We start from the raw sequence: 16983 nt of genomic DNA on the forward strand, positions 1-16983 counted from the left end.
GTTGCAACGATCAAATGAAAGAACGTATATCAAAGCCTTTCATGAACTATATTATTGCTGCTACCGTAGAAATGGAAAGTGTACAACAATAATTTGGACTAGATCCAAAACTACTTTTGACACTTCTGAGACTGTGGCCGCGCCACTGTCACCTTCCAAAGGTCACCAGGCCTTTCCTGAGCTGATATTGGCAGCGCACACTCTTGCCCGGCTCACCTTTCCAGGTGGGCGGTGCTCGCGCTGCTCGGCTCTCCAGGTGGCCGCGGCAGCTGCCCCAGAGCGCAGGCGCGGAGGCAGACCACGGGAGAGCCTGGCCACGCCTTCCGACCTAGCCTCACTCTGGCCCCGCCCCTCTCGAACGCCTTCGCGGGATCGCCCTGGAAACGCATTCTCCGGGACAGGCAGCCGCCAATGGGAAGGGAGTGAGTGCCACGAACAGGCCAATAAGGAGGGAGCAGTGCGGGGTTTAAACCTGAGGCTGGGCCTGCTCTTCCCGGCGTGCTGCGGAGGAACGGCTGTTGGTCTCTGCTGGGTGCAGGTCCTCGGCTGGTCGGGGCTCCGGTGTTCTGCTTCTCCCCGCTGAGCTGCTGCCTGGTGAAGAGGAAGCCATGGCGCTCCGAGTCACCAGGGTGAGCCGCTACGGACTGCGAACTGACGCGGCCTTCTTCGCTGCAGCCTGCTCGCTCTGCCTCGCCTGCGGGAGCCCCCCGAGCGGGAGAGGGCCGCAGGAACGATTTGGGGAGGAAGGTGGGAGGGAAGTCACCAAGAGAGCGTCGAGGTGGGCCCAGGCCTGGTGGGGGAGTGTGGGGGACGATGGATGGAGGGAGGAAGGTGAGAAAGAGAACTGGACCGATATTGGATAAATGTTTGGGGGAGATGGAAAGTCGACTGGGAACCTTTTGAAAAAGTGATAGAGGGTCCCTGAGTGGGCCCGCCAGCAGCTCTGTAACCCCCTTCCCAGAGAGAAGGTGTCTGCAATTGGAGGCTTTTTCGGTTTCCTTTCAAACGTAAATTCTCGGTATTTTAGGGCTGGGCAGGACTAATCAGGGAATCCCTCAATTGGTAAATGTAGAGGTTGTCGGCGGAAACTGACTTGTCACGGCCGCAGAGTAGACTCTGGGACCCACGTTTTCCCTCGGAACCCATTTTTACTCGGCTTTCCTTCTGGGAACTTCTCTTCTGCCCCACCTTAATTAACCCTTGACTTACTCGAGCCTCCGTGGACCAGCTCTTAAAGTGGTCTTTGCTTCTTTCAGAACTCGAAAATTAATGCTGAAAATAAGGCGAAGATCAGCATGGCAGGCGCAAAGCGCGTTCCTACGGCCCCTGCTGCAACCTCCAAGCCCGGATTGAGGCCAAGAACAGCTCTTGGGGACATTGGTAACAAAGTCAGTGAACAACTGCAGGCCAAAATGCCTATGAAGAAGGTAACTGTCTTCCCGACCTAACTTCTGTCAGAGCTGGCCTTACAACTGTGGCCTTTGATGCAGAAACATTTCATTCTCTCTGTTTCATCTACAGGAAGTAAAACCTTCAGCTACTGGAAAAGTTATTGATAAAAAACTACCAAAACCTCTTGAAAAGGTACCTATGCTGGTGCCAGTGCCAGTGTCTGAGCCAGTGCCACAGCCAGAACCTGAGCCAGAACCTGAGCCTGTTAAAGAAGAAAAACTTTCGCCTGAGCCTATTTTGGTAAACTTATTCTTACCATTGTAGAGTCTGTTGATTATTTCTTGTCCCTTATTTCACTGCAAGAGCATTCAAATTAATACCATTTATTGAGTGCTTAGCATGAGGCAATCTCTGCCCAACATTCTACATGCATTAACTCACATAATCTTTACAGGTACTCTGAGGTAGGTATTGTCACCTCTACTATTTAAATCATGGCTTTAGAGAGGTTATGTCAGGGTCACACAGGTAAGTGGCCCATATGAGATTTAAGCTCAGGCTGTCTGGCTTCAGAATCTATGCTTTTAATTGTTAACTGTCTTATATTCCTTCGTTAATGATATTAAGTAGTACCTGCCTGAGCCAAAGGCTTTGTTGTCCAAGTACAAGCCACCTCTGCAGAATTTATCGGAGTAAACAGAATGTTCTCTTAAAATTTTTTACTGCCTAATATGGCTACTAAATAATAAACCTGTAACACTGGAAAATGCAAAAGAGTAAAACAGGAAGAATGCAACTTTTCAGGGAGTGGTTAAGAAGATGAATTAACACTTAGCCTCAAAACCAGTAACTTTTTATTAAATAAAAGGTATGTAAATGTATCCTATGATAGACCTCCCTGTGAAGGAAAAGTAGGTCATGTAGAGGAGGCTGCTTTGATGAAACTGCAATGAACTGCATTCTGAAGCTCAGTTTTTTAAACTTAATTAAAACCAGTTGGGAAAATTATCTGAAAAAAAAATTTTTGAGACAGAGTCTGGCTCTGTTGCCCAGGCTGGAGTGTAGTGGTGTGATCTCGGCTCACTGCAACCTCTGCCTCCCAGGTTCAAGCAATTTTCCTGCCTCAGCCTCCCTAGTAGCTGGGATTACAGGCGCACAACACCACACCCAGCTAATTTTCATATTTTTAGTATAGATGAGGTTTCACCATGTTGGCCAGGCTGGTCTTGAACTCCTGACCTCGTGATCTGCCTACCTCGGCCTCCCAAAGTGCTGGGATTACAGGCGTGAGCCACCGCGCCCAGCCAGTTAAGCTTCTTATATCTAAGGATAAGACATTGAAAACTATTGCTTTAGTGTTGAATTTCTGGGCATAGCACATGAAACATGTAGCCAGCATGGTCTTTGGGCATATCAAACTACATGATGCTTTCTTGAAAGGTCCATACCGATTCTTACCTTTGCTTTCCCACTTAGTAAGAATGCCTTCCCCACCCTTTCATTTAGCTAATAACCTTTTCATCCTTGAAAACAGCTCAAGCATCAACTCCTGAAGCTTTCCTGAACTTCTCCCATCTCCACCCCTGTTCCTAGAATCAGTCTTTTTGTTTGTTTTGAGACAGTCTCATTCTGTTGCCCAGGCTGGAGTGCAGTGATGCCATCTCAGCTCACCGCAACCTCTGCCTCCTGAGTTCAAGCGATTCTCCTGCTTCAGCCTCCCAAGTAGCTGGGACTACAGGCACGTGCCACCATGCCTGGCTAATTTTTCTATTTTTAGTAGAGACGGGGTTTCACTATGTTGGCCAAGCTGGTCTCGAACTCCTGATCTCGTGATCCACCTGCCTCAGTCTCCCAAAGTGCTAGGATTACAGACATGAGCCACCATGCCCAGTCTCAGTCTTATTTTTGTTTACTTATTTATTTTTTTTTTCCCGAGACGGAGTCTTGCTGTGTCACCTAGGCTGGAGTGCAGTGGCGTGATCTTGGCTCATTGCAACCTCCGCCTCCTGGATTCAAGCAGTTCTCTTGCCTCAGCCTCCTGAGTAGTTGGGATTACAGGCACCCGCCACCACACCCAGCTAATTTTTTTTTTTTTTTTTCTATTTTTAGTAGAGAGGGAGTTTCACCAGGTTGGCCAGGCTGGTCTCAAACTCCTGACCTCATGATCTGCCAACCTGGGCCTCCCAAAGTGCTGGGATTACAAGTGTGAGCCACCGCGCCCGACCTTATTTCTTTACTTTGTCTACTAAATTCAGAGTCCCTTGAGGATGCCATGAAGTCAATGCCTTGTAGAGTTTGACTTGAAGAAGGGGCTCAATAAATGTTTGAACAATGGGATAAAGGGAGCTTGAAGGAAGTGGTTAATGGTAATGAAGTTAATCCTTAGTAGTCAGGATAGAATTTATGTTATTTTGAGTAGTGAGAAGCAGTTTATATTTTGAAATAAAGACTAAAGACTGAACTGTCCTTTATTTGGATTAACTTCACATGTTGCTGATAAAGATTAATTACTTCTCAGTTTCCTTTGCAGGAAAGTCTAGAATGTGAATTTATTTGCTTCCAACTTTAAACTGACTCACTCTGAGTTGGCATTTCACTCTTTTTTTTGCCCAGGCTGGAGTAGAATGGCGCAATCATAGCTCACTGTATCCTCAAACTGCTGGGCTCAAGTGATCCTCCTACCTTGGCCTCCTGAGTAGCTAGGATTATAGGCAGTTGCCTTCATGCCCAGCTAATTTTTTGTAGAGATGAGTTATTGCTATATTGCCCAGGCTGGTCTCGAACTCATGGTCTCAAAGGATCCTCCCACCTCAGCCACCCAAAGAACTGCGATTACAGGCTTGAGCCACCATGCCCGACCTCATTCTTTTTAATTGAGTAATTAAATGATCACTTTCTTTTTTAACAAAGACAGGGTCTTGCTATATTGCCAAGGCTTGTCTTGATCTCCTGGCCTCAACCTCAGCCTCTCAAAGTGCCGAGATTAAAGGCGTGAGCCACCACGCCCAACCCAAATGATCACTTTGGATGTTAATCACTTCCTAAAAAGAAATGGAATAGTATGAAAAGATACTTTTCCTTTAAGGAAATGAATTGTATGTTGATTCAGGAGAACACTATCTTGAGTTGGTACCAATAACCTGACCTTCAAGCCCAAACTATAGTGCTTACTCCTATTTGCTCTTGTTTCAAGAGATCTCTTTGTTTTAAGGTTGATACTCCCTCTCCAAGCCCAATGGAAACATCTGGATGTGCCCCTGCAGAAGAAGACCTGTGTCAGGCTTTCTCTGATGTAATTCTTGCAGTAAATGATGTGGATGCAGAAGATGGAGCCGATCCAAACCTTTGTAGTGAATATGTGAAAGATATTTATGCTTATCTGAGACAACTTGAGGTCAGTAATTATCATTAGTTTTTTTTTCTAAACTGCATCTAACTTTATGAAAGTCTTTTCTATCAATAGTTCATAATAATTCAAGCAGGACTTGGGCAGCATTTCTTAAGAGATCGCACTTTCAAATTCTCCTTCATGGAATACCTAAAATAAAAAGTCACTAAATCAATGGAGTCTATTTGCCACTTTGTGCAGGAAAGTTCGAAGTCAGGGTGGATACTACTATCGGTCTTTCTGAAGGAAGGTCCACAGATTGAATTTTATATGTATATATGCAATCTCCACCGTATTTGGAATGGTTAAGTCCCAAACTCTGCATTTTAGGTAATAATGGGTCAGCAAGTGGATGAGGATGTAGAATATACTCAAAGACTACAGCCACCCCTAACACAAGGCATTTTGTGTTAGTGTGGCTGATGTGCGTCCAGTTGTTGGTGAAATTATTTGTGCCCAAAAGGAGTACACTCAAAAGCTACTTTTTGGTTCACTTCAATTTGATCCCACTTTTGAAACTTTCTCTTAATGGCATTTGCCCTTTTCCTACAAACACAAGTATTCTATATGGCAGCATAAACATAGTAGCGTCAACTATACCGTTATCACATTTACCTAGTTTTTTGGTGTGTGTGTGTGTGTGTGTGTGTGTTTTTTTTTTTTTTTAGAGGGAGTCTCACACTGTCGCCCAGGCTAGAGGGCAATGGTGCTGTCTCAGCTCACTGCAATCTGCCTCCTGGGTTCAAGCAAGTAATTCTCCTGCCTTAGTCTGCCGAGTAGTTGGGATTGCAGGCACACACCACCATGCCTGGCTAATTTTTTGTATTTTTATTTGGTTTTGGTTTTTTGAGACAGGGTCTTGCTCTGTTGCCCAGGCTGGAGTGCAGTGGTGCAATCTCGGCTCACTGCAACCTCTGCCTCTCGGGTCAAGTGATTCTCATGCCTCAGCCTCCTGAGCAGCTGGGATTACAGGTGCCCACCACAAAACCCAGCTAATTTTTGTACTTTTAGTAGAAATGAGGTCACCATATCGGCCAGGCTGGTCTCAAACTCCTTAGATGATCCACCCACCCGGCCTCCCAAAGTGCTGGGATTACAGGCATGAGCAGTCGCGCCCAGCCCCCAGTTGTTTTTAATGCATCGTCTTAATGTCATCACTGACATCTCTTGCCTGCTCCTTTGGGGCCTCTCCTTTTTCTATAGGATTCTTCTGCAAGACTTCTATGCCAGGAGTAGCCTTCTGCTTTGAGTTTCTTCTGCCATCTTTTTAGGGCTTTTTAAAGTTGTGTTCTTTTTTTTTTTTTTTTGAGACGGAGTCTTGCTCTGTCACCCAGGCTGGAGTGCAGTGGCCGGATCTCAGCTCACTGCAAGCCCCGCCTCCCAGGTTCACGCCATTCTCCTGCCTCAGCCTCCCGAGTAGCTGGGACTACAGGTGCCCGCCACCTCGCCCGGCTAGTTTTTTTTTGTATTTCTTAATAGAGACGAGGTTTCACCGTGTTAGCCAGGATGGTCTCGATCTCCTGACCTTGTGATCCGCCCGTCTCGGCCTCCCAAAGTGCTGGGATTACAGGCTTGAGCCACCGCGCCCGGCCTTAAAGTTGTGTTCTAACTTTGGAGGATACCTTTTTTTTTGAGACAGTCTCGCTGTGTCACCCAGGGGGTGTGCCGTGGCTCACTGCAAGCTCCGGCTCCCAGGTTCACGTCATTCTCCTGCCTCAGCCTCCTGAGTAGCTGGGACTACAGGCACGTGCCACCATGCCTGGCTAATTTTTTGTATTTTTAGTAAAGACAGGGTTTCACCATGTTAGCCAGGATGGTCTCGATCTCCTAACGTCATGATCCACCCACCTTGGCCTCCCAAAGTTCTGGGATTACAGGCATGAGCCACCGTGCCCAGCCTGTAAATGTGCTGTTTCTTGATGCTTCGTTCTTGTTCTGTGCAAGGCGGCCATATATGCAAAGCAACCCCCCAAATGTCAGAGGAGCTGAGAAACCAAGGAATAAGGCAGATAAATGGAGTTTGCTGGTATTGGGTGACTGATGAGGGGGAATTTACAGACATAAGTCTGGTCTTTGATGGCTGTAAGATGTAGATCTCTGCACTGTAACCCCTCATACCCACGGCTTGAGTATGTATACATTTTCTTGGGGAAAGTATACGTGCTCTAGAATGAATGTGCGGGTGGCTGAGAGAATGCTACAGACATCATAGCCTATAATGTATACAATAGTATGAAGGGCTGTTTTGGAGGAGAGGCCAAACTTAAAGTGAATAGGCAGAAGGCACATTGGATTAGCATTTAAAATAAAGTCACTCTTGTCCCCCACAGTTCTTAGCTATGTTGCTATTGGGCTTTAACCCTGGAGCAGGCAGGAGTGTTGTAATAGATGGGTTCCAGCTGCCCTGGGAGTTTGATATTTTCTCTACGTAAAGCTCAGGTTCTAACTTTAGAGGCTCAAGTGAAAAGATCTGAGATGATAGTATAGTATCTTTATTTGGAAGGGAGTGGACTAGCAAGAGTTGTGGTGAATTGAATATCGTAAGACCTGACAATATAAAAAAGCTGTCACACTGTCCTATCTAATGTTTGCCCTTTTTTGGCGGGGGGGTGAAGGGGGAACAGTCTCTCTCTGTCACCCAGGCTGGAGAGCAGTGGTGCAATCTCGGCTACCTGCAACCTCCACCTCCTGGGTTCAAGCAATTCTCCTGCCTCAGCCTCCTGAGCAGCTGGGACTACAGGTGTGCGCAACCACGCCCAGCTAATTTTTGTATTTTTAGTAAAGAGAGGTTTTGCCATGTTGGCCAGGCTGGTCTCGAACTCCTGGCCTCGAGCAATCTGCCCATCTCAGCCTCCCAAAGTGCTGGAATTACAGGCATGAGCCACCACGCCAGCCTTAATGTTTGCTTTCTTTCTTGGTGATGGTGTTGTTTGTGGTGACCATATGAATAATTGAATTAAGAACTGATACAAAGGCTGGGCACAGTGGCTCACGCCTGTAATCCCAGCACTTTGGGAGGCCAAGACAGGTGGATCACGAGGTCAGGAGATCGAGACCATCCTGGCTAACACAGTGAAACCCCGTCTCTACTAAAATACAAAAAAAAATTAGCCAGGCGTGGTGGTGGACGCCTGTAGTTCCAACTACTCGGGAGGCTGAGGCAGGAGAATGGCATGAACCCGGGAGGCGGAGCTTGCAGTGAGCCGAGATCGCGCCACTGCACTCCAGCCTGGGCGACAGAGCGGGACTCCGTCTCAAAAAAAAAAGGAACTGATAGAGATTCTAAATGCCCCAGTGCTACTTACTGTAGGAACTAACTGATCTTTCTGGACATAAATGTGTCACATGGAGTCATGTTTCTAAGAATAATCGGCATTTTCTTTTGCAGGAAGAGCAAGCAGTCAGACCAAAATACCTACTGGGTCGGGAAGTCACTGGAAACATGAGAGCCATTCTAATTGACTGGCTAGTACAGGTTCAAATGAAATTCAGGTTGTTGCAGGAGACCATGTACATGACTGTCTCCATTATTGATCGGTTCATGCAGGTAAGCATTTCAGTAAGTTTTCCCTTCCAGGATTCTAGCCGAGTCATAAGAAGCTGACGTTTTTGGGCTGGGCCGGGTGTGGCGGCTCATGCCTGCAATCCCAGCGGGTGGGTGGATCACGAGGTTAGGAGATCCGAGACCATCTTGGCTAACACAGTAAAACCCCGTCTCTACTAAAAATACAAAAATCGGCCGGGCGCGGTGGCTCAAGCCTGTAATCCCAGTACTTTGGGAGGCCGAGACGGGTGGATCACGAGGTCAGAAGATCGAGACCATCCTGGCTAACACGGTGAAACCCCGTCTCTACTAAAAAATACAAAAAACTAGCCGGGCGAGGTGGCGGGCGCCTGTAGTCCCAGCTACTCAGGAGGCTGAGGCAGGAGAATGGCCCGAACCCGGGAGGCGGAGCTTGCAGTGAGCTGAGATCCGGCCACTGCACTCCAGCCTGGGCGACAGAGCGAGACTCCGTCTCAAAAAAAAAATAAATAAAAATAAAAAAAAAATAAAAATACAAAAATTTAGCTGGGTGTGGTGGCGGGCGCCTGTCGTCCCAGCTACAGGAGGCAGAGGTTGCAGTGAGCTGAGATCGCGCCATTGCACTCCAGCCTGGGCGACAGAGTGAGACTCCATCTCAAAAAAAAAAAAAAAAGAAAGAAAGAAACTGACTTTTTCAGCTAAAATCTTTCTTGGGGGATATGGTATCATTAATTAAGATTTTGCAATGGGAGAATGTCTTTCTACCTCTCCATCATAGCTCTGTGTCTCCTTTTCAAACATGTTATTCATTGTGTTGAAATTCCCATTGCAGAATAATTGTGTGCCCAAGAAGATGCTGCAGCTGGTTGGTGTCACTGCCATGTTCATTGCAAGCAAATATGAAGAAATGTACCCTCCAGAAATTGGTGACTTTGCTTTTGTGACTGACAATACTTACACTAAGCACCAAATCAGACAGATGGAAATGAAGATTCTAAGAGCTTTAAACTTTGGTCTGGGTCGGCCTCTACCTTTGCACTTCCTTCGGAGAGCATCTAAGATTGGAGAGGTACAGGTTTCTTAAGAAACCTTTCGGTATGGGTACATTAGGGAACACTGCTGCTGACCAAGCAAGTCGAATTCAACTGACCTATATTATACCTAACTACATGGGGAAGAGAGAAAGTTGTTCTTTATTTTTAGTCAGGCTGCATGTTAATATTAGGGCTTTCCGTGGGCATTTGAGAGTTTGTAGACAAACATTTGTAGTTAAAAGATACATATGGGCATGCAGGTTAGTGCCAAATGAAAATTTTCTGAAAGAAACTCAGTGACACGGGTTTTGTTTCAGGTTGATGTTGAGCAACATACTTTGGCCAAATACCTGATGGAACTAACTATGTTGGACTATGATATGGTGCACTTTCCTCCTTCTCAAATTGCAGCAGGAGCTTTTTGCTTAGCACTGAAAATTCTGGATAATGGTGAATGGGTAAGCTCTGTCCCACAGAACTCCTAAGCTTTTAAATTGTAAAGAATGTTTGACTAAATACAGAACTTTTGTTATTAAAGGGCAATTCAAGTGATTCATAAATATGGGATCTACTGAAGGAATAGTTTAAAAAGATGTCATAGAATGTTTCCACATGGTTTTGTTTTTGAGACAAGGTCTCGCTCTGTCGCCTGGGCTGGAGTGCAGTGATGCAGTCTTGACCCACTGCAACCTCAGCCTCCAGAGTAGCTGGGACTGAAGGTTTCTGGCTAGTTTTTAAATTCTTTTCATGTCAGACGGGTAATATGCCCACGTTGTAACAAGGTTTGAGGGTGGCACATTTCACACGTTCACATGAACACCCAATCATCACACTTATAAACTACAAGAGTCGCCCACCAGCCTGGGCAACGTAGCAAATCCTCATCTTTACAAATATATATATATATATATATATATATATATTCAGGTTGTTGCAGGAGACCATGTACATGACTGTCTCATCTTTACAAATATATATATATACACACACACAAATATATATATATACACAAATATATATATATACACACACAAATACATATATATACACAAATATATATATATATATATATATATAGGCAAATGTCTGTAGTCCCAGCTACTCTGGAGGCTGACCTTTATATTTTTTGTAGACATGGCGCCTCCCTATATTACCCAGGCTGGTCTTGAAACCCTGGGCTCAAGCGATCTACCCACTTCCACTTACCAAAGTGTTGGAATTACAGGCGTGAGCCATTGCAACCAGTCAAGTGTTTCCATTTCTTTGCCTAATTTCAACTGTATTCCCTTTGAGAAAGGTAGAGCAACTTTTACTCCTTAGAGGAGAAACTTGAAGGTCAAATGACATACAAATAGTACATTCATATTCATTGATTCAGCAAATGCCTCTCCTATGTGGCAGGCACTACCCTAGGTGTTAAGAATAGAACTATGCAGCCGGGTGTGGTGGCTAACACCTGTAATCCCAGCACTTTGGGAGGCCAAGGTGGGCAGATCACGAGCTCAAAAGTTCAAGACCAGTCTGACCAATGTGGTGAAACCCTATCTCTACTAAAAATACAAAAATTAGCCAGGCATGGTGGTGCAAACCTGTAACCCCAGCTACTCAGGAGGCTGAGGCAGGAGAATCACTTGAACCCGGGAGGCAGAGGTCGCAGTGAACCAAGGTCACACCATGCACTCCAGCCTGGAGTGAGACTCCATCTCAAAAAAAAAAAAAAGAAAGAAAAGAATAGAACTATGACAAAGTTGGCCTCAAGGAAGTAGAGTCTAGTTTTAGGGTGGGCAAGTCAACAATTACAATAGTGCAATTGTGTTTGAGCAGAGGTTCCTATAGAAGCATGAGAGCACCTAGGAAAGGAGGAGTCTTTAGCTTTGTCTTACATTTCACTTATATTAATTAATGATACAGTACCCTTCCCTTCCCCACTCCTGAATAACATCAAACATCTAGAAACTTTATGAAAATCATTATCGATTGAGCATTTTTAACATTAACTTTTGTTGTCTTAGACACCAACTCTACAGCATTACCTGTCATATACTGAAGAATCTCTTCTTCTGGTTATGCAGCACCTGGCTAAGAATATAGTCATGGTAAATCAAGGACTTACAAAGCACATGGTGAGTCAATATAGTGGCATTGTAAGATGTCAAAAAGTCTAATAATTCAAACTTAATGCCTGCAAATGCCTGGTTTATTTTTAATGAGTTAATGTTTTAAATGAATACCTGTATCATTGGATCTTGTGATTTTTTCCCCTCTTTAATGGCTATCCTTTTGTCTTCCAGACTGTCAAGAACAAGTATGCCACGTCGAAGCATGCTAAGATCAGCACTCTACCACAGCTGAATTCTGCACTAGTTCAAGATTTAGCCAAGGCTGTGGCAAAGGTGTAACTTGTAAACTTGAGTTGGAGTATATATTTACAAATAAAATTGGCACCATGTGCCATCTGTACATATTACTGTTGCATTTCCTTTTAATAAAGCTTATGGCCCCTTTTACTTTTTTATAGCTTAACTAATTTGAATGTGGTTACTTGCTACTGTAGGGTAGCGGAAAAGTTGTCTTAAAAGGTATGGTGGGGAATATTTTTAAAAACTGCTTTTGGTTTACCTGGGGATCCAATCGATGTATATGTTTATATACTTGGTTCTTGTTTTATGTACCTGGCTTTTACTTTATTAATACGAATTACTGAAGGTGATGGAGGTATTTGAAAATTTTACTTCCATAGGACATACTACATGTAAGCCAAGTCATCATGGAGAATCTGCTACGTAGTTCTATTTTCAAGTAAAAGTCTACCACCAAATCCCTAGTCACCCTGTTAGAATTCTGTTTCTTCTGGTGATTGCTGCCATAATTCTAAGTTATTTACTTTTACCACTATTTAAGTTATCAACTTTAGCTAGTATCTTCAAACTTTCACTTTGAAAAATGAGAACTTTATATTCTAAGCCCAGTTTTCATTTTGGTTTTATGTTTTGTTTAATAAAACAATACTCAAATACAAAAGGTATCTTTTTTAAAAGTTAATTTACCCCTTCCTTAGGCTCTTTCTAAATCCCACCCACCTGAAATCAACAATTACGGATTTATCCTTCCATGTCTTGTATATAGATGTGCATATTAATTTTTATGGGTTTTTTTAAAATGTGGTTTATTCTATATACATAACAATTATTGTCAACATACATAAGCCTACCTGTATTTGTGCATTATATTACATGGTACAGATAGTCATGTGCCCCATGAACATTTTGGTCAAAGACAGACTACATACACCTTGGTGGTCCCATAAGATTATGATGCCATACTTTTACTGTACCTTGTGCCTAGATACACAAATACTGACATGTTATAATTGCCTGCAGTATTCAATAACATGGTGTATAGTTTTGTAGCCTAGGAGCTATAAGCTACACTATATAGCCTAGGAGTGCAGTAGGGTATGCCATCTAGATTTGTGTGAGTATACTCTGGTGTTTGAACAATAAAATCACCTAATGACACATTTCTCAAACCATATCCCAATCATTAAGCAACACATGAGTAAGTTTTTTTGTTTTTGCGACAGTCTCGCTCTGTTGCCAGGCTGGAGTGCAATGGCGCGATCTTGGCTCACTGCAACCTTCGCCTCCTGGGTTCAAGCGATTCTCCTGCCTCAGCCTCCTGAGTAGCTGAGATTACAGGCATGCACCACCACGCCCAGCTTATTATGTATTTTTAGTAGAGATGGGGTTTCACCATGTTGGTCAGGCTGGTCTTGAACTCCCGATCTCAGGTGATCTGCTTGCCTCAGCCTCCCAAAGTGCTGGGATTACAGGCGTGAGCCACCATGGCCAACTAATTTTTTGTAATTTTAGTAGAGATGGGGTTTCACCGTGTTAGCCAGGATGGTCTTGATCTCCTGACCTCGTGATTCGCCCACCTCTGCCTCCCAAAGTGCTGGGATTACAGGCATGAGCCACCGCACCCAGCCCTAAGTAGGCAATTTTTATATGTGGTGTGAAGTAGAATTTTTCCAGATACCCGTTTATGCCAGTTCCATGACTGAAACCCTCCTTGTCCAACTTGAAATATCTTCAATGCCCATCTATTCTTCCCTGATCTTGTTTTTTCCTGTGATAATACAGTTTTACCAGTTTATCAGTTAAGATAAGGCTTACCAAATATATGGGGGTACTACCAAACACTTTTCTATAAAAACTTTAAAATTGTGTATAGTTACCAAAAAGTTCCTTTTTTGTTGTTGTTGTTTGTTTTTTGAGGTGGAGTCTCGTTCTGTTGCCCAGGCTGGAGTGCAGTGGCGCTATCCTGGCTCACTGCAACCTCCGCCTCCCCAGTTCAAGCGATTCTCCTGCCTCAGCCTCCCGAGTAGCTGGGATTACAGGCATGCACCACCATGCCCTGCTATTTTTGTATTTTTAGTAGAGACGGGGGTTTCTTCATGTTGGTCAGGCTGGTCTCGAACTCCAGACCTCAGGTGATCAGGCCTCCCGAAGTGCTGAGACTACAAGCGTGAGCCACCACACCCGGCCAGTTTCATCTTTTTAAAGCCTTACAATCATTTGAAGTCCCCATTCATTCATTGGAAACTAGCTAAATTAAACAGTGAAGTCGTTTGTCCTGGAGCTATTAAATATAATAGGCCAGGCACAGTAGCTCACACCTGTAATCCCAGCACTTTGCAAGACTGAGGCAGGTGCGTTGCTTGAGCCCAGAAGCTCGAGACCAGCCTGGGCAACATGGCGAAATCCCATCTACACAAAAATTAGCCAGGGGTACTGGAGTGCACCTGTGGTCCCAGCTACCCAGGAGGCTGAGGTGGGAGAATCACCTGAGTCAGGGAAGTCAAAACTATAGTGAGCCAAGATCGCACGACTGCACTCCAGCCTGGGTGTGGGAGTGAGACCCTGTCTCAAAAAATAAAATGGTAAATATTCCATGCATTTTTGGTCTCTTCTAAAGATTTTTCTCTGTATGATACAATCACTCTTTTAGAGATGTTCCTCCCCTACATTAATAGAAAATTATGTCCATGTTTGGTGGCTCACGCCTATAATCCTAGCACTTTGGGATGCTGAGGCAGGAGGATTGCTTGAGGCCAGGAGTTCAAGACCGACCTGGGTAACATAGTGAGACCCTGTCTCTAAAAAAATATAAAAAATAGACTCTTAGCACTTTAGGAGGCTGAGTTGGGTGAGACCCTGTCTCTATTAGAAAAAAAAATTATAAAATTTTAAAAATTAGCCCAGCAGTCATGGTGGTATGTGCCTGTAGACCTAGCTACTTAGAATGCTAAGGCAGGAGGATCACTAGAACCCAGGAGTTTGAGGCTGTAATGAGTTATGCTCGTGCTACTGCACTCCAAGCTGGATGACACAGCAAGAGCGTGCCTCGTACAAAAAAAAAGAAAAAAAAAAGGAAAAAAAAATCCGTTCTAGATTTTTAAAGTTACGGCTGTAGAGGACCATGACAAAGTTAATCTCTTCTGAATGTGCAGTTATATCTTCTTTCTCAGTACTGATGTTGAGTACTTTTGTTTTCTCATGAGACTGGCCCATGGGGTTATTTCATTGGCCTTTTGAAAGAATTGGTTTTGGTGTTACCATTTCTACCATTTTTATTTCGTGGTTTTAGCTTTTTTTCCCCACCATCCCTTTTATTTTCTAGTTTAAATATTTTCTATATTTTAGTCATGAAAGTGAGGCAATAGGACAGGATCTGGAGGCAGGGAACCTAAGGCAGATGCACGCTGACGTTCTACAACTAAATCAAAAGGAAAACCCCAACTTTCCACACTTAAATCACAAACGGACCTCAGGGTACTCCCTTTGGAAACCCCCCCACCCCTTTTTCTGTGTGGCAGATGGAAAATTGAAAGTACCTCTGATTGGCTGCTTTCTGCAACCAATCAGACTAATTGTGGGACACTATTTGCATGGGCTGTATACCAAGTGGCCAATAGGAAATCTCTAGAGGGTATTTAAACCCCAGAAAATTCTGTAACCCGGCTCTGTCCCTACCACCGTGTGTACTTTGTTTTTTTTTAAACAGTCTCCCTCTGTTGCCCAGGCTGTAGTGCACTAGCACAATCTCGGCTCATTGCAACCTCTGCCTCCCTGGTTCAAGCGATTCTCCTGCCTCAGCCTCCGGAGTAGCTGGGATTACTGGCCTTCACCACCACATCTAGCTGATTTTTGTATTTTTAGTGGAGATGGGGTTTCACCATGTTGGCCAGGCTGGTCTCGAACTACTGACCTCAAGTGATCCACCAGCCTCGGCCTCCCAAAGTGTTGGGATTACAGGCATTACAGGCATGAGCTACTGCACCTGGCCAGTCAATATCTTTTTCTTTTTCTTTTTTTTTTTTTTTTTTAGACGGAGTCTCTGTTGCTCAGGCTGGAGTGCAGTGGCCTGATCTTGGCTCACTGCAACCTCTGCCTCCCAGATTCAAGCGATTCTCCTGCCTCAGCCTCCCGAGTAGCTGGGGTTACAGGCGTATGCCACCACGCCTGGCTAATTTTTGTAATTTTTGTAGAGATGGGGTTTCACCATGTCGGTCAGGCTGGTCTCGAACTCCTGACTTCGTGATCCGCTCACTGCGGCCTCACAAAGTGCTGGGATTAAAGGCGTGAGCCACCGCACCTGGCCAGTCAATATCTTTTGAGATTTTTTTTTTTTTTGGTCAGCTTGACGTTTTTTTGTTTTTAGAATTTTCAATTCTTGCCTCCTCAGAAGAAAGGATTTGACTGAGGGGCGTAAGGCAGGAGATATCCAGGCAAGTTTCAGAGCAGGAGTGAAAGTTTATTAAAAAGCTTTAGAACAGTAACGAAAAAAGGAAAGTAAAGAAAGGAAGGAAAGGTATGTGCTTTCCTTGGTTGAGAAACCAAGTGTGCCTGGTGATTTTTAATGTTACTGAAGATGTGGCATGTTAAAAAGGCATCTTTCTGCTAACACAGTGACTCTCATCTGTAATCCCATGATTGTTTTCGTTTTAAATCTTGGCCAGGCTGGTCTCAAACTCCTGGGCTCGACAGATCCTCTTGCCTCAGCCTCCCAAAGTGCTGGGATCACTGGCCTGAGCCACTGCACCCGGCGGTATAATCCCAGTGTTTTGGGAGGCCAGGATAGGCGGATCAATTGAGGCCAGGAGTTTAAGACCAGCCTGGGCAACAGAGCAAAACACCGTCTCTACGAAAAATAATTAGCCAGGCATGGTGGCCTGTGGCTCAACCTGAGTGAGACAGTGACTCTAAAACAAAACAAAACAAAACAAAACCCTACCACAATCGTATCACACTAAGAAAACTGATAATTTAATATCTAATATGCAGAACACATTCAAATTTCCTCAATTGTTCCAAAAATGTATTAGGGCTTTTTTTTTCTTTCCTTTTCCAATCCAAGATTCAATCATGGTTTGTTTTTCCATATAGAACAACAACCGCCCTGCTTTCTGTGTTTCAGGACATAGACATGAATTGTCTTGTAGAATGTTCCTCATTCTGGATTTCTTGTCTCATGTTTTCAGCAAAGTTCAGGTTACACATGGCAATAAAGGTGATCTGTACAACTCATGCGTTATATTAGGGTCAGACATCAGATTGTTACACCATTTTTTATACCAATTTTGA

General features: G+C 44.3%; 1 protein-coding gene and 1 non-coding gene across 2 annotated transcripts; one reads left to right on the forward strand and one right to left on the reverse strand.

Moving 5' to 3' along the window:
• Positions 1-438: 438 nt before the first annotated feature.
• CCNB1 (cyclin B1) lies at positions 439-12305 on the forward strand. Its single transcript, NM_001261149.1, has 9 exons — positions 439-629; positions 1257-1427; positions 1522-1692; positions 4604-4786; positions 8169-8327; positions 9136-9372; positions 9655-9795; positions 11350-11460; positions 11629-12305. The coding sequence occupies exons 1-9, from the start codon at positions 609-611 to the stop codon at positions 11734-11736; spliced, it is 1302 nt and encodes a 433-aa protein (NP_001248078.1). The 5' UTR covers positions 439-608; the 3' UTR covers positions 11737-12305.
• On the reverse strand, positions 10086-10187 carry LOC114679176 (small nucleolar RNA U13). Its single transcript, XR_003730851.1, has one exon. It is a non-coding gene; the product is annotated as a small nucleolar RNA U13 (small nucleolar RNA).
• Positions 12306-16983: the final 4678 nt, after the last annotated feature.

Source organism: Macaca mulatta, chromosome 6, assembly GCF_049350105.2.
Source record: "Macaca mulatta isolate MMU2019108-1 chromosome 6, T2T-MMU8v2.0, whole genome shotgun sequence".
NCBI lineage: Eukaryota > Metazoa > Chordata > Mammalia > Primates > Cercopithecidae > Macaca > Macaca mulatta.